The sequence below is a fragment of the Arvicanthis niloticus genome, chromosome 11, assembly GCF_011762505.2.
Source record: "Arvicanthis niloticus isolate mArvNil1 chromosome 11, mArvNil1.pat.X, whole genome shotgun sequence".
NCBI classification, from domain to species: Eukaryota; Metazoa; Chordata; class Mammalia; order Rodentia; family Muridae; genus Arvicanthis; species Arvicanthis niloticus.
Window position 1 is genome coordinate 63819580 of NC_047668.1, and position 20294 is coordinate 63839873.

A 20294-nucleotide genomic window follows, 5' to 3' on the forward strand; every position below is an offset into this window, starting at 1 on the left:
CTTCCAGAAAACTGACAGGAATCCAAAAGAGAAAAAGATCCCAAAACATAAAGGAACAAATGAACACGCAGAGCAAAGCCTTGCCAGTAAAGTCTGATGGGAATTTTGGAGTTTTAAATGAATTATGTATCTTCTGTTAAAATACAGCTTAGTAAAGATGATTCCAGGAGAGCCGGGACACCTGAATAATACCTAAGAAATCTGCCCCCATTCCCTTTAAGGTAGTTTTATGGGATAGTTTGATGTAAACATCAAATAATAGTTAACTCTGTGCTTATAAAATGTGTTTTGCAGTAGTTGGGCATGTTGGCACACACCTTGAATCCCAGGTATTTGAAAGGTAAAGGCAAGCAATTCTCTGAGTTCAAGGCCAACATGGTCCATGTAGTGAGTTCCAGGCCAGCCAGGGTTACATAGTGAGGCCCTGTCTCTACACACACACACACACACACACACACACACACACACACACACACACACAATCTTTTGCAGCAGCAGAAGAGGTAGGGTGCAAACATCTTCATGGAAAAAACCCGTAGAACTGTACTCAAGACTGACTGGACCAGCACTTGGGAAAGAAGGGGGAGGGGAAGGAAAATCGGGTACAGAGGTAATGGACAGTAGTAACTACTACACTCAAGCTTTTAAGTTTAAAAATCTTAAGGCACAGTCAGCAGAACCACTTAAAACAGGTTTTCTAAGAACACTGTTCTCAGGATTTTTTTTAGCATCTATTAATTGTGTTAGTTTAGGGAAACCCAGTATGATTCTCTTGAGAAAAGTTGAAATAGCATTTGGTAAGACTAGCTGCATTCTCAATATTCTTGGACACTTCCAAGTTTTAAGATCCTGATTCACTTGTGTTCACTTATGGTTCGTAGTGTCTAGGTAGCTTGCCCTGTCCTATGTGCGTTGCAAAAAGTACATCGTCTCTCCAGACTTGAGGTGCAGAACACTGGTAAGGAAGTGGCAGTGTTGAGAATGTTAAAGACCTAGTAATAGGTTGGGTTTTAATGGAAGGTGTTGATGCATACCAAACCTTCAGAGACTACAAATATAATAGCATGTCGGGTTAGAACTCAGGAGGAGGAGTAATTGTGAACCTTACAGGTTCACCACGTAATCTGAGCGCTCGGGAGGAAGAAAGGAAGATCGGAGGTTCAAAGTCAGCCTCAGCTACATAGATAGCTTAGGGCAGCCTGAGCTACATAAGAAACCAACCTGTCTCAAAGAAACAATTAAAACAAATGAGCAGCCATAACGATTCAGTGCCATGTGCAAGCAGAATTAGGGCTTTTCTTTATTATAAATCAGTGCGTGCGTTTCCCAGGTCAGCAACTACTGGAGGTACTTTATAAAGACCAGACTGATCCCCATCATCAAGATTGACCTTCTCTTCCTCAGCGCTTTGAGGATTCCTTTACTGACAGAGGGAGAGTGTCTCAACACAGGCCTCCTTGCTGACTGGTTGCCTCTTCACTAGATGGTTCTAGGGATTATATTATGAAAGTGCATGGCTGGGTGTTTTGAGGGTAGAACTAACTCCTTTGTGGCCCAGGCATGTGATTGTGTAGGCTCTGAGTTTCCCAGGATCAAACTATGAAGACAATCGGGACTGAGTAAGAGAGAGTTCAGCCATGAGGGTTTAACAGAAACCACAATTCTACTCAAGAGAGACGTTAAGCCCAGATAAATCAACCCAGGAGGGGAGAAGGGTAAAGCCAAAGTTGCACACCTCCAACAGCAAGCGTTCCTAGTTCAGGAATCACATTATGACAGAGGTTCATGAACCAAGTGGACCAGAGTCCACCCTGCCCAGCCTAGCCCATTCATCAGCCATATGATCTTGGACAGTTAACTTGCTCTGCTTGAACCTTGATTTCATGGCCTATAATAATAACTCAAATAAAAACTCAGAGCCTTCTTAGGAGTGATGTCAGAGTGGTGTGTGTGTGTGTGTGTGTGTGTGTGTGTGTGTGTGTGTGTGTTAGTTATTGAATGCCTATTGCTCTTAGGCCAGATGCCGTTTCCGCTTTCTACTGAGCTTTAAGCTTATTGGCTGTTGGTTTGACAGCAACAGTTACAAGAGAGGGTAAGGCTTACATGTGACTGTTGTCCCTGCCTGAAGCATAGGTGTGGTAAAGTGACATTCTGTCCAATACAGAAAGGAGGGAGCAGCCATAGGTTAAGTGACAGAAAGCAAGTCACATGACCTTTCCAACAATGTCATCTCCATGTCCAACACAAGGTCCCACTGGATAAATAGTGCATGGCTTTGACTTCTCTCCAGATACCTTCTCTACCTCTTTTTGCATCTCTTTACACCCCTAATATTGCACAGTCCCAAAGCCTTGCTGTTGCAGGACAGGGCGCCTTCCACAATCAAGACTCTGTTCCCTTTCTTGAAGAGTTCTTCCAGGATCTCTGTGGCTCACACCTCATTCCACCAGTGATCTGCTCCTTGTAGCTGCCCCTCTTCCTAAACAGCATTCGTCTCCCTTCTGCGTCCTTGCTTTGTTACTATTGATGATATCGATTGTTTTTCTATCACCTTTTACACCTTTTACTACCTTGTAGACCACATGAGAGCAAGAATCGATCTCCATTTCTCCCTCCTCATCCCCTGTATTCCTCAACCACCGCTAAATCAATCGGTACTCAGTAAAAATTTCTGAGTGAGTTTTCTAGAACTGTAAGTGTGGGCGATCTCCTCCTGGATGTAGAGACAGGGAGTAGTTAGTGACATGGAAATTGGTCAGTTAAACGGAAGACAAGGGAAGAGCCAGGTAGGAGGTCACCTGGCTGTAATCCCAGCACTTGGGAAGCAGAGGCAGAAGGATCAGAAGGATCAGGAGCTCCAGATTTGCTGCTGCTACAGGAGCCCTTTGAGAGAGAGACATGGGGAGTAAGAAAGAAACAGATTTGGTTTGGGAAAGACAGTTATGTCTGTCGTGTCCAGCACTGTGTGCAGTGTAAGGCGGGGTACCTGCATTCTTGCTTTATCACTGATTAGGAGGGCTTCTGCCTCAGGATTTTTTTTTTTTCAATCTACAATATTAAGGGACATCTTGCCTCTAATCCTGCTCTGTGACTCTATCTCTGGGTCTTAGTTCAGCAAAGTCAATTAGAGGTTATGGAAGTGTATGCTCCAGTACTGTCTTCCCCATACTCCGACCTCATTCAAAGGGCACAGTCTGAAGTAGTGTGGTTCTAGGTCATCTCAGTCTTTTCCTTGAGGCCTATGCTAGTATAGGTCTCTTAAAAGTTGAAATCAAGAAACTGGCCAGAGGACTGAGGCTTGGCAAGCTAGGACTCTGCTGCCCAACCCTAAACTTGTTGGGTTTCCCAGTCTCTGAAACTGAGGTCATAGGTCAACAGATAACATTGAAAAGAAAATGAGGTGCATCCAGAGAGCCTCTGCTGAGACACGCCACGTAGGAAAATTCCTGGGGAATTTGGCTCATTGTCTGTCTTGTTAAGCCCGCCTGTCATAGAATTACACATCTTAATCGGCTCAGCTCATCGAAACTTAGGTGGAGATGGAGTTCATTATGCTCATTGGTGTCCCTATTGCCGTCAGTCCCTGGGGTGGCCAGCTTTTATTTATGTCTCTGTTTTGGTTTTTACCATATATCACTATAAGAAAAAAAGAAAGAAAGAAAGAAAGAAAGAAAGAAAGAAAGAAAGAAAGAAAGAAGGAGGAGGAGGAGGAAGAAAGAAAGAAGGGAAGGAAGGAAGGAAGGAAGGAAGGAAGGAAGGAAGGAAGGAAGGAAGGAAGGAAGGAAACAAACCTTAAGACTCTTGGGTTCACAGTTAGTCCAGACCTGAGTCTGAGCCACATGAGGTCTTCCCTTTGCGTCCCCTTGGGCTTTAAAGTAGATGTTGGCTCTTCCTGAAGGACTGTATTTTGCTGTCATGGACAGATCTTGGGAGAGAATCCCATGGTTGGCTACACTTAGCCTGAAGGTTTTCACCAGACTTCTTTCGCTGCCTTCATCTTTGGGTAGTAGATAGACTTGGGACAACCTGTTCTTCCCACAGAAGTGCCCCACCCACGCTGCCCCGGGGCACGAGCTAAATTCTCTCTTTCCCATTTAGAAGAGAAGCCAGATTGCACCAAGGCCCGCTGTGAAGTGCGGTTCTCTCCACGTTGCCCTGAAGATTCCATTCTGATCGAGGGCTATGCCCCCCCTGGGGAATGTTGTCCTTTACCCAGCCGCTGCGTGTGTGACCCTGCGGGCTGTCTGCGCAAAGTCTGCCAGCCGGGATACCTGAACATTCTGGTGTCCAAAGCTTCAGGGAAGCCGGGAGAGTGCTGTGACCTCTATGAGTGTAAACCAGGTATGCGCCCGCTGGCTGGGCAGCCTCACTCCTCGTGGCAGAGGGCAACAGGTCCCTGCTCAGCTATCCTGGGCCTCTCCACTCCCACCAAGACGAGCGTTCTTACCTGGCTGCTTTGGGTAACTTCTCACTTCAGGACTCTAATCAGAGAACCAGAGGGATAATTCCCCGGTGCATGAACCTCACCGGAGAGGCAACCACCCTTTTCTCTTTCTTCTTTATTTTCTTCAAATACATTTGATGGAGCTGTTGTGGGAAGAGTATGGTCATTCCCTGCTTCATTCCCTGAGAGACGATCAGAAGCCTCATTGGCAGATGCGTCTGTCACTTGGAAGTTTTGCGTTTCGAAGTACTCATACGTGAAACAATCCCTTGTGGATAAGCGCGTGCATCCGAATGGCAGATGTTTTCTAAGGAAACAGCCCCCATTTTCATCCTTGGCAGTCCCTCCGCATCCGCCTTGGCTTCAAAGCATGCACTGTGTCATTTGACTGTTTGCTCACCTTCCTTGCCAGTGTTGGAATTCTTGTCATGTCGCAGCTGCTTCTTGCTTTACGGTTTTTCTAACAGCCTTGCCCTTGTGCCAGCATCTCTAATGTCGTCTGTGACTCGGTCTAGATTCTTCCTCTTTGCAAGTTCCTAATGACTGATCAGTTTTTAAAATTTTTTTTCCTTTTTTTTTTTTTTTTTTTTTTTTAAATTTTAGTTTTACTGTTAGGTAAATGCTTCAGGCAAAGCAATCGCTCGTCCATCTCTTGATCTGCTCTGTCAGAAACACTTCTTGCTGTCCATCACCATCCCCAGAACTACATGGTCTCTCTCTGTTCTCATCCTAACTCTGGTCCTCTGTTTGAGACATACCACGGTTGTGGAGCGTTGATGGAAAGGAGGACATTAGACAGGCCCACCCTGGGTTTCAGGGAAGCGAGGAATTGTCAAACACTTATCGAGAGAGTTGGTGTTTCATTTGGGGATTCGGAATGCAAGTAGATGTCGCAATGAATGGTGTTTCTCTGTTTGCCCCTTTCAGTTTTCAGCGTGGACTGCAGCACCGTGGAGTGCCCCCCTGTCCAGCAGGCCGTGTGCCCCCTGGACAGCTACGAAACACAAGTGCGGCTCACAGCGGATGGCTGCTGCACCCTGCCAGCAAGGTTGGTTCAGCACCCGTTCCAGTCTCCTTTCTCTTTCTTTGCTTGCACTGTCCCAGGTACAGTTTCTCAAGCCTGCCTGCAGCTTGTTTTCCCTTGGGAAACTCAATCCTTGCCCACTTCTCCGGAGAAACCACTGGACTGTCACTATGCTTGCTATTTACATATGTCTCTCCTCACACCAAAGCCAGGTGTCATGAGGTTAAGCCATTAATCTTAAGGATTAAGGCTGTTGAGCATTTGGGGGGCTAGGAAGTAGCTAGGCAAGCAGTCCTCTCTGTATGTGGATAGGGAAGCAGAGTGAGGGGTCCACGATAGTAAGGTATGCCATTTGATCCTTCCCAGAGGATCTCGTGGGTGTTTGACCCAAGTGCTCAGTCTGATGAGACAGTGCCTGCTTCAAAGAGCTCATCCAAAGGGGACTCTGGTCATTGGGAGCCATGCATCTCCTGGGGCCCATTTCTAACTGAGGCAAAGAGGTGTCTGAATTCCTAACAGTAACTCAGAAGTATCAGACACGTCCCCTCTGGCTCATGAGAGACAAGCTGCTATCATTTTAATCTTAGTAATGGGAAATCCGGTGAGTGCTACAGAGTGAATTTTCTCTAGAACAGGAGGGCCCTGGCTTCGGCTATTGATGATCTTCTTCAGAGCATTAAAACAATGGTAGCCAACAGTGCTTTGCTTTCAGGGAAACTGAGCTTGCAGTCTGCTTCCCTTTCCCCAGGATACCCATCCCTCTTCTTTGTCATCGCTGCCCCCCCCCAGTCTTTTGTTCCCTTTATGCCATCTTTGTAATAAAGTCATTTCATTTCTTACCATTTTTGTTCCACATCTGACACCAAGAGCTGAAACCCTTCCTCATTTAGCTTTGTCTATAACCTTGTCTCCACTCTACTCCCAATGCCAGGTGTTTGGCCTTTTAGCATTTTGATCCACTACACAAGTGGGTACGGTTATAGAAACCGTTTTATCAACTAGAAATATCCATAGCCCATAGTTAAAGTAAACACGGGTTTGTTGGGGCTTATGCTGTGACCATGTCCTTGTGATTGATTTTGGCTCATGAGCTCAGAGGTTTCAGTCCATCATGGGAGGAGAGTGTGGTGGGGCAGTTCACCACCAGCCAGCCAGAAAGCAGAGAAGAAAGATTGCCTGCACTAGGGGCACTCTGTCATTTTTTTTTTCCAGTTTGTTCCTGTGGCCTCTAGCCAATTCAATAGCAACCACATTCAAGGCAAAGCTACCCCCATTTAATCCTCTCTAGAAGCGACCTCCCAGCTACACCCAGAGATGTGCCTTACCTAATCACCTAGACCAACAGTTCTCTACCTGTGGCTCTCCCACCTCTCCTGCATATCAGATATTTACATTACGATTCATAACAGTAGCAAAAGTTATGAAGTAGCGATGAAATCATTTTATGGTTAGGGGTCACCACAACATGAGGAACTGTATTAAAGTGACTTGGCATGAGGAAGGTTGAGAACCACTAGACTAGATACTTACCAGCTCCATGATGGTGATGAGGTAACACTAAGTTTCCTGTTGCAGTCATCAGACCAAATACGTAGGGCTTCTTCCCATAGTTGCGTTTTCTTCTTGCCTCTGATAAAACACATTGGGTCGTTAGTGTCCTAGCCTTTCTCTGCAGAAACCTGGGGTTCTCTCAGACATGCCCTTTATACTGTCATGAAGGAAACGACAAAGAGTTTTGTGAAGACAGTGTTTTGACACATTGGCAACCTCCCTGGGACCTCAGGATGCTGCATCTATGAGATGTTGCTGCGTGCAAAGGAATGAGCACCTGTGCACCCATAGATACGACCAATTACCAGCAAAAACAATGGAGCAATACTAATATCGACAGATATCCCTGCAAGGTCTCCATGAAGAGGAAGATGGTAGATTGTATCAGGAAGCCTAATTAATCAAAGCTAAGCCTGTCCTTGAGTGAAGGCAAGGGACAACTTTGAGCTCTCTTTTACACTTGTGATTTAGCACCTCCTGTGTGGTGGAGGTCTAGGGGATATTTCCCAGTCCCTCTTACTGGGTGAAATGTATTGCAACTGTAGGAAGACACAGAATCTCAGCTTAAGAATTCATAACTAATCAGGCTCAACAGTGAGTCGTGCTGCTGTTTTTTGAGGCCGACTTGAGTTCCTGGTGCTGGATGGATTTCTCCCTATCTGGATGCCTTCCTGCCAGTTGTGCTCAGAAGAAATGTTACATTGGAGCAGGGGTCGCACTAGGTGCCTCCTGTGTCAGCCCCAAGCTTCCGTGAGTCTGGGAAACAGAAACCTTAGGGTGGCTGTTACGGAATCAATGTAGTTTTGACTTGGGCATGCAGCTGAGGAGTGGACCAGGGCGAGCGGGTCTCTGAGGATGGAACTGAAGAAGGGAGGAGAGGGAAGTTATCCAGAGTCCCCCGCTGTAAATGATTTGCAGAGGGGGCCACATTCTCACAGCTCTGTCTTTCCTGTGTGTTAGATAGGCAGTGACCCATGCCTGTCCCCTTCACTGCTACACACTCACCCTTTGTTCCGGCCCAGTCAGTGCTGTCCAGTTCTCATGCTCAGGAACTGCATCTGTAGCTGCCCCTTCCCATCGATGGCTTCCCTTCCCCTGTTACCTGGACTGCATCTGCCCTCTCTGAGGATCCTATTTCCTTCCTTTTAAAGTGTTTTTCATCTTCAGCCCCTACAGATGTCTCAAGTGTACCCTTCTGCTCCCCTATAGTCCTTATTTATCTGCTTATCATAAATAACGCCGTTAATATATTGACATCATTAGGTTTTCTTAATTGTTTTTTTAATTTCGTTCCCACTGTTCCCTGTGCTTCACAAAATATACTTGTAACCTCTAGTATGTAGATGTAATGTGGCCAACCTGTATTTATAAATGAATGAATGAATGAGTGAATGAATGATGAAGAAGCCCATGTGTGCTGTGTGTCTCACTTTAGAAAGCCTTGCAGGGGCCCCCTGGCCCCTACTTTATGCTCTATTCTGCCTCAGTACTACAGAAACCTGGCCCCTCCTAGCCTGTACTCCCCAGCACAACAGGAGTCACCTTTATCTCTCGACTCCACCTTTTCTGGTATCACTCATCCTGCAGGATTCCAATTAAATGCCACTTTATTGCCAAGGTCTTCATTTTTGAACTAATACCTCTCCCACCCCCTGGGAATTCAAACGTATCCTGTCCTGTACTGTCAATTAATCACTCATTTTCTTACACTATTATTTCATGGTTGCATACACACAACTTCACTAACTGAATGATATTTCTAGAGGTCAGCGACTATGTCAGCTTCCCCTCCCCACCCCACCGTGTATGCATTTACATCGCTGAATGCAGACTGTATATGATCAGGCTGGGGCTTGACCCTGTTCGGTTTACCTTAGCTTACGAAGTGGGGTCTCTCTTATTTGACTTGCTCCCCTGGCTTATAAAGACCATGGCTAAGAACTTAGAGCAAATCTAATTGTTAGAGAGTTTGGGAGGCAAAGCCCTTTAAGACAGAGGAGGGTAAATATCTGAAAGTCCAGCTGTAAAGGCTTAACTTTTCACTGAGAGTATTCACTTTTTTCATGGATTTGCTATACTTTTATACTTACGAAAAGGGGATTGGTACCCCTCCGTGTTGAAGGATAAATTCCTTCTATTCCTACCAATACTGTCTGAACCACCCAGGCTCCTAAATCCCTCTTTCTGTGTGAGCTCTTGCTCAGTTTGTGAGTTTCCTCTTAAGCTGTGTGCTTACACTCCACCCATTCACAGTCATTCATTCATCAAACATGAGCGAGTTCTTTCAGGAGCCAGAATCCACTCTCTAGTTGTTCATGTCAGGCCTAGATAGCACTTTCCGTGTGTCTGCCTCTGATGACTTCTGGTTTTCCTTCCTCCCCTGGCCTCTGTAAAAGTGGGTGATTCTTTCTTTTCTCGCTGCATCACTGCTTTTTATTTATGGCCAAAAGTCTATCCTGAAGGTGATAAATATCCATCACTCTTCCCTGTGAAAGAATTAATTGTTGGCTATCATCACTATTTGGCAACCCGGTGCAGAGTTGCAGGCATACTAAATGTTACTCAGTCCTTTGGCTAAGGCAACTCATCATACGCTCCAAGAGAAGATCGAAAAAGATAAGAATTAGCAACCCGGGGCTTTAAGCACCACTGTACAGTAACAGAAGGAGAAGTGGAATGCCCCATCAGGTTGTGAGCTTTGTGTTTATAATGTCTGCAAGTGCGTTCATGATACGTGTGCATGTGCACATGCCATCATGCACAGGGGATTTGCAACAAGACACCCGCCGTGTCGTGTGTGTGTGTGTGTGTGTGTGTGTGTGTGTGTGTGCGCGCGCGCAAATGCTCTCTTTGTGGAGATGGGAAAGCTGTCCTTAAGCAGCACAGGGACAGCAGTGACAGAGACAGCTTAACTGTGTCACACTCCTTGCTAATTACACACCTTCCTCATTCTGCCATTCGTCCAGCCCCATGAGGAATTCACAGCGGCGGAAATGGGAGCTGAGAGAATGTGTGGCTCAGCTGAACCACAGCCATTCCTGGTCACAAGGGGTGGAACAGGTCTGCCTTCAGCTCGGGATCTTAATCATCCCTGGGTTCTTTCTCCTGTGTAAGGAGCCATCCCCAAGAGCAGGACAAAAGCAAGGAGGCTCTTCCCTGTGTTTCAGTATTTGGGTGCTGGGTACGCAGTTCTCCGAGGCCATTCAAGCCGGACACCATTTGTGTCTCAGAACCACAGGGATGGCTTGAGGGAGAAATTTGTGTATGGTCGTCCATCCTGAACTTCCCCTAATGTACCAGAAGGAAGAAGTTATAGTAAGTGTCTCTGGACCCTGCTGCTGCCGTGTTGTATTTCTTGGGGCAAGTCACAGAATAAGCCCTTATCCGAAAATTAGCAGAGTAGGTGCTACCTTTTGAAGGAAGAAGCTTCAGGGAGTTTCTGACCATTTTTAATCCATTGCAGTACGCATTTAACAAAAATAGGTGCCTTTTAGAGATGATGTCCTGGTTGAAGAAAGTTGCCGAAACCCTGCGGATGAGTGACCCTGTTCCAAAAACTTGGTGTTCTTCTGGCCCTGGGAATCAGGGTCTTCTGGAACTCAGGCAGTCTTATAGTTAAGCTCCCTGGGTACTCAGCCCTTTTGCATTCCTCCCTGAAGGTCTCAGTGCAGGCACGTGTTAAAAGTGTCTGGGCACCACCTCAGCTTTAAGCATCATTTAGGTGACTATAGTTCAAACCTTCTCTCCATAAGAAACACTGGGTTTTTCTCTGCTCACACAATGGAAATGTCTTTGAAGTAGTTGAGAAGGGGGTGCCAAAACATCTTCTTCAGGAGACTAGGTCAGTGTTTAAAACCGAAAGCCAGCTTTAAAGGATGGAGCATAGAAATGCAGTCATTGTTAATCTTGTCTGGGAGAAATGGTTCTACCAGCTGTATCTGGAGGGTGGCAGACACCTGAGATGCACAGCTGTGAGTCCATGCTCTCCTGTCACCAAGCCTAAACCGGAGCCCAGTTGGGCCATCTGTTAAAATAGTGGCACCTCACTGTTAGTTCTTTTTTGCTTGCTTGCTTGCTTGCTTGCTTGCTTGCTTGCTTGCTTGCTTTCCCTACTCTATAGCTGTCTTGAGTGTGTATATCTCATTTTGTAAAGTTTCTGCTTCGCCTCTATCAGTCACCAGCTCTGAAGATACAAACTCACAGGGCAGACATTAAATTGTTAAAATTTGGGGCAGCGATACCACCACACCTCGCTGGAAGTCAGCTGAATTATGTAGAACATTCCATGCCTTTCGGTATTTTTGAATGTTTATTGAGAGGATGAATGAGTTTAATATAGTATGGGTAGTCATTCATTCTAAATTTCATGACAGTCGTCTTAAGCTCTTAAGTTCTGAAACATGATATTATCAATTTCTGCCTATTAATATGTTTTTCTTAAAAATTATTGAGGAAAGAAAATGCAAGCCAGTTATTTTGAGTTCGAAATAAATTAAGTCATTGTTTATGATCTCCAGAAGCTTAAAATAGACTTTGTTCTGGGTTGTGTATGCTGTGAAAGCCAGGTTCCCAAGCTCCCTCTTGGCTCTTGCCTCTCTCTTGACCAAAGGGCCTGACTCTCTTCCAGAACCAAACTCCAAAGTATTTATACCTCTTACTTGTGAGACACTATCAAAAATCTCGTTTTTATTTTTAACTCAGAATTTTTAAGTTCACTTTTTTTTCAATGTTAAGATAATTAAAAAAAAACTTTAGACCACCTGGGTGAAAATGTTAATATGTGGCTCCTCCATTCACCAAAACAATTTCTTTAAATATATTTAGTATATGAAGCGTCCAATTACAGTTCAGTGGATGAGGCTACAGCTTGTAGCTCAATGCAGTTGGCGAGTTCTACCCCATGCTCTCTTTTCACAGGCAGAGTGTGTGGAACTCAAAGCTCCCTGCCTAGAGCAGCCTGCCTGGGTGAGCATGAACCACCAGGGTGGGTTGTCCCCTGTGGACCAGGTGACTGTCAACTGCCATAGCATCCCCAGTGCAGCCACTCAGGAGACCAGACCTTCCCTTTGTGTTTGTCATCTGTGAGCATTTGTGAGCCTGAGCCCAACCCATTTGGTAGCTGAAGTCTATTCACGGTGCCACATGAACTGGACGCTGGAATCGAGGCCTACTTCTGCCTGAACTGAGCCAGCTCTTCACCTTATCTTTCTCTTTCTTATCTGAGCCCAAAAGAAAGGCAGGAAAGGGTAGCATGATCTTCAATCACCCCTACGTTCTTTGACTTCCTCAAATCTTCTCAATTGGAAGAAACCCAAGAAGTTAGTGTTAGGAACCTCTTTAGGAGAAAAAAAAAAGAAGAAGAAGAAGAAGAAGGAAAAACCTAGAAATTCCAGGATTCATGAAGATAATGAGTTACCTGGTGATAGGGAAGGGAGAAAGTCCGATGGAAGTCATGGAAGAAAGATGGCTACTGTTTTAATCATTTCATTTTCTTAAGAAGGGCAAAATGAGACACACAGACAGCTCAAGTAGCTATCCAAGCCTTAACCGCTTGGGTTATGAAAACTGGGGTAAGCAGGCAAAGCAGACGACTGTGTTTGGTAGACAGCTGGGTGATTATTGCTGGCTACATTTTCTTTGGACATCAGTGAATAGATAGTTCCTAAGGAGAAGGGGTAGAGACTGTCTGGCCAAAGCACAGGCTGCTTCTACAAATAAGGATTTACTCTCTTCAATTGCTATTAGACAATGGAATGTGGATTTCTCTGTCAGCTGCCTTGGTATGTGTGCTGTGGGAAGGACTTGGATGTGTGTGGGGCAGGGAGGGGCAGGGGGCTCCCCAGCGCCTTACACACTCCCCTCTGTGGACTGCATCAGCCCATACATGGCTGTGCATGGATGCTTACTGCCCCCTGGACCCAGATGCTCACTGTTGCCCTTCTGTGAAGGTTCATTTTTCCCAAGTTTCCAACTATTTGTCTTTCTTCTCTGTCATCCTTCATTCAGCTCTATATTCTTAATGCCTCTGTATTTCACACTTAGTTGCGCCTGCGGGCGGCGCACGCACACAATCATATTTTGGGAGAGGTTTATATTTTGTTACTTCTTCCCGCCCCCCTGCCCGGCAAGGCTCAATTTTACTTTTCTCCTCTAAAACACTGACTCTGATATCCAAGATAGTTTCTCAATCACGTCCTATTCTGTCAGATCAGCTCCAACCTTCAGGAAGGGAAATCACATGAAGGCAAATACCGTAATCTACATACACAGACATGGCCAGAATAAAGATCATATTAAGCCTCTCCTGAAGATCAGATGTAGGTATTTGCCCTCAGCTGCTTCAGTTCAGAAATCTAGGGTGTCCCCACTCTGCAGTCCCAATTCCTTTGCATTTGTGTGAAAAAAAACTCTATTTTGCTAGTGCCCTGTTGTGTGCTGATACTAGGATTCTGGCAGATTGATAGCATGCTGTGCTTGGGAGTCGATACAGACATTTGGGAGGGGGCATTCTGGAGTTCCAGAATTCACAGCCTACAGTGGACTCATCTCAGATGAGGGCAGCAGAATGGAATCCTTGGCAGGGCTCTCTTTCCCCTCAGAAGCATGTAAGTTAATAAAAATTAATCTGACCACATAGCTGCAGTGAGTGAAAACAAGGTGTACCGATTCGGGGGTGGGGGGCGGGGAGGAGCTCAAATCTGTTAAAACAGTTCAACAAGATTCACGGAGGGAAGATGGAGAACACTGGGCTCACCGTGGGGTATGGCAGTTGCCAAAATGAAAGGCCTCCACAATTTCCAAGCACCAGCAGCAATGGGTGCAAGAAAGCTCCGGAACTCTAGAGGGTCATCTGATAGAGGCATGCACCATCAGTAACCCTCCTTCAAGAGAAACGCCCTTTTTTTCCCACCAATTAAAAAAAAAAAAAAAAAACTAGATTATAGAAGAAAAAAAAAAAGACCTGTCCAGGTGTGTGCTACCGTTACAACGAGACCAAGAAACCAGAGGACTCAAAAAAGGCACACACAGAGAAAATGGTGGACGGTTCCTACTGTTAGTCCTCCCGCTTTCCCTAGTTTCTGATTTTAATGTCACACTTTTTATTTCCTACTGAAAACGAAGTAGATTTGCTTACTCTTCTGCTCAGCTACATCCGAGAAATGGGCTCTGAGAAGTGCAGCAGTCGCTTCACATTCTGTCTGCTGATGTGTGGCTCCCGGGGTAGGTGGTCGAGCTTTCCAGAGTCCCTATACACAGCTCTTATCTCTAGAGACCCACCTGTTCAGTCTTTGAAGTCTTTAGCAGAACCCCAGGGAGGGCGTGGCAGATCCGGGACTATCAACAGATCACACCCACTCTTCCCAGAGAGACACATTAAAGCTGACCTTCCTGGAGGGCAGTTAGGGGTTCCCCTTTAATGCTCCGAGCTCACTCTCTGAAACAAGGGTACATACTGCAGATGATCGAGTCATATTTGCTGGGAACAATATGGCTGTCAAAAGTTGTGCTGGGTAATTAAGTTGCTTTTCTCATGCCAACTCAAGCTAGGCAGTAGAAATTGTCCCCGAAAACGCAGTTCCAAGAAGCCTTTATCAAATTAAGTGCCTTGTAATGAATTACCGTGTCCATCTGTTCTATTCTCCCATCTCAACAAAGATGGATCTATTTTTTTTTAAAGATCAGTCTGTTAGTAGATATTTTTAAAATTCAGTTCTTCCTTGGGGTGTGGAGTATTGTTCCCTTTAATTTAAACAATTCCTCCAGATGCTTTTTGAGTATAAGTTATATAGTATGTAAAAATGTACATTGACATGTGCACTTAAGACATTCCTGACTCTTGACAAGCTACGTCAGTAGCATCCCCTTTTGTTTTTAAACACATGGCAAAAAAAAAAAAAAAAAATGGTTGGAAGTATATTTGAAGCCCTTCTTTCTCAACTTAGAGAAGACCATTTATTCTATTGCCCTCTGTCATAGTAATTTTTGGCCCGAAAGTGCAAATCAACTCATGGCTGAAAAGCCAGAGTCTATATTAAACTCTGATGTTTTCTGAAACAAAATAATTGTAAGAATTCCATGTTATTATTGGACCTATCCCCAGATTGAAGAAAATATGCTTTCCTAGAAGTTAAAGTCCTGACCCATTAGAAATGCGTGTCCTCTCCAGTAGAATGCTTGGTTTGTCAGCCCTGTGCTTCAGATGTGTGAGCCCTTAGCCTTTCTGTACCAGGGCTCGGAGCCTTGTGTGGTCCTCCATGAACTGTACCTTGTACCTAGTCTTTATTTTGTATTTTGCGATAGTCCTGGAAACAAGCAAGGCTAGATCGCCCATTGGCTCATGCTTGTTCTGAGTGGTTCAGGAATCAGTACTGAGGAAAAGCAAGGGAATCCTTTTAAGCCTTTGGTGAAGCTCAATCCACAGCACAGATAATATTCAATTTGAGCACTTTCTCCATCCATCTTCATTGCCACCACCACCACCACCATCATCATCTTCATCCTCATCCTCATTCAGAAAACAGAAGAACTGCTATGGACCATTCTGCAGAACAGAAAGCTTTGTGAACATACATAAGCAAAAGTAAGATGCTACCTCTTTGGGAAAAACTAAAAGAAACCTCGAATTCCATAGAACATATTTTACCCACTTTTACCCATCCCATTGGACAGGGGTAACTGCACTTGACACTTTTTAGAGGTTCAAGGTTGTATTTCCCTGGTAGACACTGAAGAGCTGACTGGAACCCTGGAGTGGGAGACAACTGCTTTCCCTTGGCCTTTATAAGTTAGCCAGTTGTGAGTGGATTGTGCTGACAACCTTCTGTGTTATCCTTTCCTTGGGTGGATTTGAGGGGAGTGTTACTATTGGCCTAAGTCATTTGTTACATTTGTCCCTTCCTGCCTTTGGCAGACATGTTCCGGAGCCTTCATGGATGCCTGGAATTTCACATGAGACTAAATAAACTATATCTGTAATCTATTTTTCCAATGCATATAGACCTCATAATAAAATCACAAGAAGATACTCATAACAAAATAAAATACAGTCATTATAGTAACATTACTGTCATAACAATTATCCGTGCTGGTCATGGTGGCTTAGGCCTATAATCCCAGCACTTGGAGAGGGAAGCAAAAGAATTGCCCTGAACTTGAGGCCAGTATGGGTTTGTAGAGTACGAGTCTGTCTGAGACTCTCAGACACTTGTAGATTCACAATGTTATTTATAGCTTAGGATTGTTTATTTCTAGAACTTTGCCTTTGAAAAGGGGCAGCTGAAAGGGAGCAGGATGGATTAGTCTAACCTGTGCACCCTTTGAGGGACAGGACCTACCTTGTGTATGTTCCTCTCTCACTACTGTCTAACAGGGTTAAATAATAAGTTTATCTACATTCTGTAGATAATCTGGGGCGAGTCCCAGCATCCAAACCCCATAGTTTTGACTTGTTCAGGAAACGAATATATAAAATGTTTGTCATGTACCTGGAAGGAATAAACTGCCCACGATGTCAAGGAGCCTTTAGTTTAAGGGAAGGCAAACATGAACTAAACCATCACTAAACCATCATAACTTTAAGTGTTACATGGTTTAGAGGCTGAAGCATGCAAAATAACGAAAAGCTTATGGGGCAAGGAAATGCAAATTCCTGTTTGGAAAGCTGTCAGATTTGACTTTTGAGCTGAGTCTTTCAGAGTGAGTCAGAGTTCATCAGATGGAGAAAGACGAAAGGGCATTCTAGGCTATTAGAGTCATTGATTTTTTTTCTTCCTTCAATTTTTAAATGTGTCTTGCAGCTGAAAGTATTTGTATTAATCTCATCTATCTTTATGACTCAAGAGAAATGGAATGGACCACCCCCCTCCAGATCACCACCCCCTAGCAAGACTACATCACTTGTTTAAGATTTCTGTTACTTTCCTCTTACGTAAAACAAATGATGCTTCTTAGAATAAATCCTGTATTACCCAGCCTTAGCCCGCCTCTCCACCTTATCAACTACCAATTCCTTGATAATATATTGCTCTGTCCTTATCCTAACATGCTATGCTTTTCATAGCCTGACTCCTTTACTCCAAACTTGGCACAGTAGTTTCTTGCTTTTGTAGGTTCCTTTGTACCTAGAATGTCTTCCTTCTGTGCCCATGCTACTCAATCTGTGACTTCTTACCACCTCCGTCCCCCGCCACACACCATCAGCCATTTGCCACCGTGCCTCCAGCACATCCTCAAGTAGGTGGGTCCTTGGAGTTACATGGAGGCCTGCTCCCAACAAGGGGTCACAGATGGACTGGCTTCTTGGAGGAATGTGCTCTTCCCAGCAGCCTTTGGCATGAAGGAAGTCACTAGGTGGAATCTCGGTTTGCAGCTGGCATCCTTGGGACTCACTTCACCCCTAGGGCATGTTTCTTTTCTTGAGATTACTTTCTTTGGCATGTTTATCGTTAACTGCCAACATCACTAAACTGGCGTGTTTTGCAGAAAAGAGAGGCTTCTCATGATTGTCTCTGCGCAGGATGAAAATGGCGGCTCTGGGGACAAGCCTTCCTGAGCTGCCTGCGTGTCTGCTCTGTTTGTGGGCCTTTACTGAATTCCAGGCTTGCTGTCCGACATTGATATGGCTGTGAATTACGGTTGTGAGACCAGATACAAGATGAGGGAAAGGGGTCAGGAAATGTAAAGATACTGGAAAGAACAGTCTTGGGTGGGTTCCTCTTAAGTACCACAGGAAGGCATTTAAAGAGAGCCCATCATCAGGATAGGGCCCAGACTTGGGAGAAACCAGTAAAATCTTGTAGTAGACAACATCATAACATGAGAGCATGAGTGAGGAGAACTGGGAGGATGGCCTGTTGTCATCAGCAAGTGACTTCAAAGACTTGCTGATGGAGCAAGGATTTAAGTGGGACAGACAGGGACAGAAGCAAGGACTCTGGATCTTGAATGACCATGTGAAGTCAGAGTGTTGAAACTGCATCATCTATTCATCCTGAAACCTCCAAAATTATATAAAAGGGATGACAGGTGTTAAGTACCTTCCTGTTCCCACCACTGAGCGAGACATTTCTCATATGTCAGTTCATTTAATCCCCACAGCAGTCATATGACATATGGAAACTTTAGCCACCTCTATGACCATGTGGCTCAATTGAGACTAAGATTATATAACCTGCCCAAGCTCCCAAGGTCACATTGTTCCTAAGTAGCCAGAACTCAGAAACAATCCTGTGTCAGTGTCCATTGTAGAAGCCTTGCCTGTGTGTCTTGGGTAGGAATTGGAGCTACAGAAAAGGATGGGAGAGACCAGTGGTTAGAGACTGCTGACTTCCCTCCCAGGTGAGTTGTGGGGGTTCCCAGCCTCACTGCAGACAGAAGGGTGTCTTTAAAAGAGAGCCAGGTAGGGGTTAAAAGATTTGTATGATGGTGGTTTTTTTGTTGTTGTTGATGCCCAGATTGGCTCCTGGGTTCAGTTGGAAGGAAGGTTAGTGTAGGAGATGAGTCCCTGGCAGCAGATCAGTACTTTGGCAGATGTATGTTCCCCAGAGGACGAGAGCGTATACAGTCTGCCACTTAACGCTAATGACTAGGATAAGAGGCCTGGAGTTGACTGTCCAGGGGCATCCAATTGGATGTCTGAAGTCATCTGCTTCAGCTCCAGCCTGAGCTGGATGACTCTAGACGCCTGAAGCCATGCGTGCAGCCTCAGCAGTGGAAGCCTTGTCCAGATGTCCTCAGTCAGTGCTTGTTCTCATGTTCCAGGGCAGGTGTACAACAGCCTGCATCCCTGTGTGCTCTCATATGCAGGGCTTCCCTAACCTAAGGCGTCCTGAACATCCCCAGCATCTGACCACCCTCATGCCTGCTGCATGTGAATTCTCAGTAAATAGACACAAATGGACCACACATCTGTAAACAAGCCTATCCCGTGCTCCAGAGCATCCATTTCTAATGCAGTTGGCAATTGCAGGCTTTGAAATGAGAATACTTTACATTGCTATATTAAAACTTATTCTCACAGCCAGAGAGATGGCTCAGCTGTTGAGAGCACTTGCTACAACTCTTGCAAAGGACCTAGGTGGTAACACCTAGGGTCCAAGCACCCACATGGTAGCTCACAACCATCTGTAACTCCATTTCCAGAGGATCCAAGGCCTCTGCTAACATCAGTGAGCTCCTCCTTGCATGTGGTGGGTGCACAGACATACACTAAGGCACACATATATACATAACAGGAAAATAATGTTTTATAAAATCCTTATTATCATATCCATCCTTCCTTTCAGGCTGGAATATGTTACTTTCTCTTCTGTCTTCCTTATCTTGACTGGTCCTCTGGGCATCTCTCCTCCCATCCTGCCAGCCCATGAAAAACTATACCAGTGACTTCGCTCAGAACTAAGGAAGTGGAGGCAGAGGACCCTCAGTCAGACAACTGAACTGGACAGAGTGGTTGTGAATGCCCGCGGGGTCCCAGCCCTAACATTTTCAACAAAGGCCGAGGAATATCAGTTCTGGTCTGGCTGCTGCCGAGAGTGCAGCCTCTTCAAGCCTGCCCCAGCATTTTGTTAGCCAGTCACATCAGACAAGTAATTTACAGAAATCGCCATTGCTCTGTCCTCACCGTACCAACTTGCTGAGGAGCACAGTTCTAGGATAACCATGTCTATGTAAAGCTTGTATTTTCCTATATTGTGCGCCACTTTCCCTTCAGCCTCGCACCTTCTGCTTCCTAGGCTCCTGGCATCTTTGAGAAGGAAGCCATAATTGTCTCTCGAGAAAGGCAGGAAGAGAGAAAGCACCATGAGTGCCCTAGTTTCTTAATTGTCTTGGGTTTAGATCCTCCCTGCATGAGAACACATCCACCTTGTTCTTCCTCCTGACAGAACAAGAAAGTATAGCAGCCACAACAAACTACCTTACTTTCCTCCTGTCTCTGAGGTCAAAGGCATAAGAAATGTGCGGTCGGTCGTCTGTTAGGCTGGGAGAGCTCCCTGTACTGGGGAAGGACCACTGGCTGACAGCAGTGAGGGATCCTCTGTGGCTGCGACTGGTGAGGAAGATTCAAGGAGCTCATAGGGGGATTAGCTGGAGGAGGGTGAAGTAGGGTCAGTAGTCCTCCAGGGAGTGGTAAATCTCCCAGGGAGAGACAGGAGGAAGTTCAAGCCTAAGGATCTCCCAGAGGGAGCTATACTATTTTCCAAAGTGGTAGTTGGACTGTTCAGTGTCACACCTCCTTCTTTGTGATGCTTTATTCGCAGTCCTTTTTTAAAAAAT

The 20294-nt window shown here is 45.3% G+C and overlaps 1 protein-coding gene across 2 annotated transcripts in view; it reads left to right on the forward strand.

Moving 5' to 3' along the window:
* Window positions 1–20294, forward strand: part of Crim1 (cysteine rich transmembrane BMP regulator 1) — a 175075-nt gene that overhangs the window by 76981 nt on the left and 77800 nt on the right. Inside the window, exons 3-4 of one of the 2 annotated variants that reach the window (XM_034513780.2) lie at window positions 4099–4341; window positions 5372–5492. The exons of the other annotated variant lie outside the window; for it this stretch is intronic. Coding sequence (XP_034369671.1) covers window positions 4099–4341; window positions 5372–5492 — 364 coding nt within the window. The remainder of the gene's footprint in view (window positions 1–4098; window positions 4342–5371; window positions 5493–20294) is intronic. 2 annotated transcript variants of the gene reach the window in all.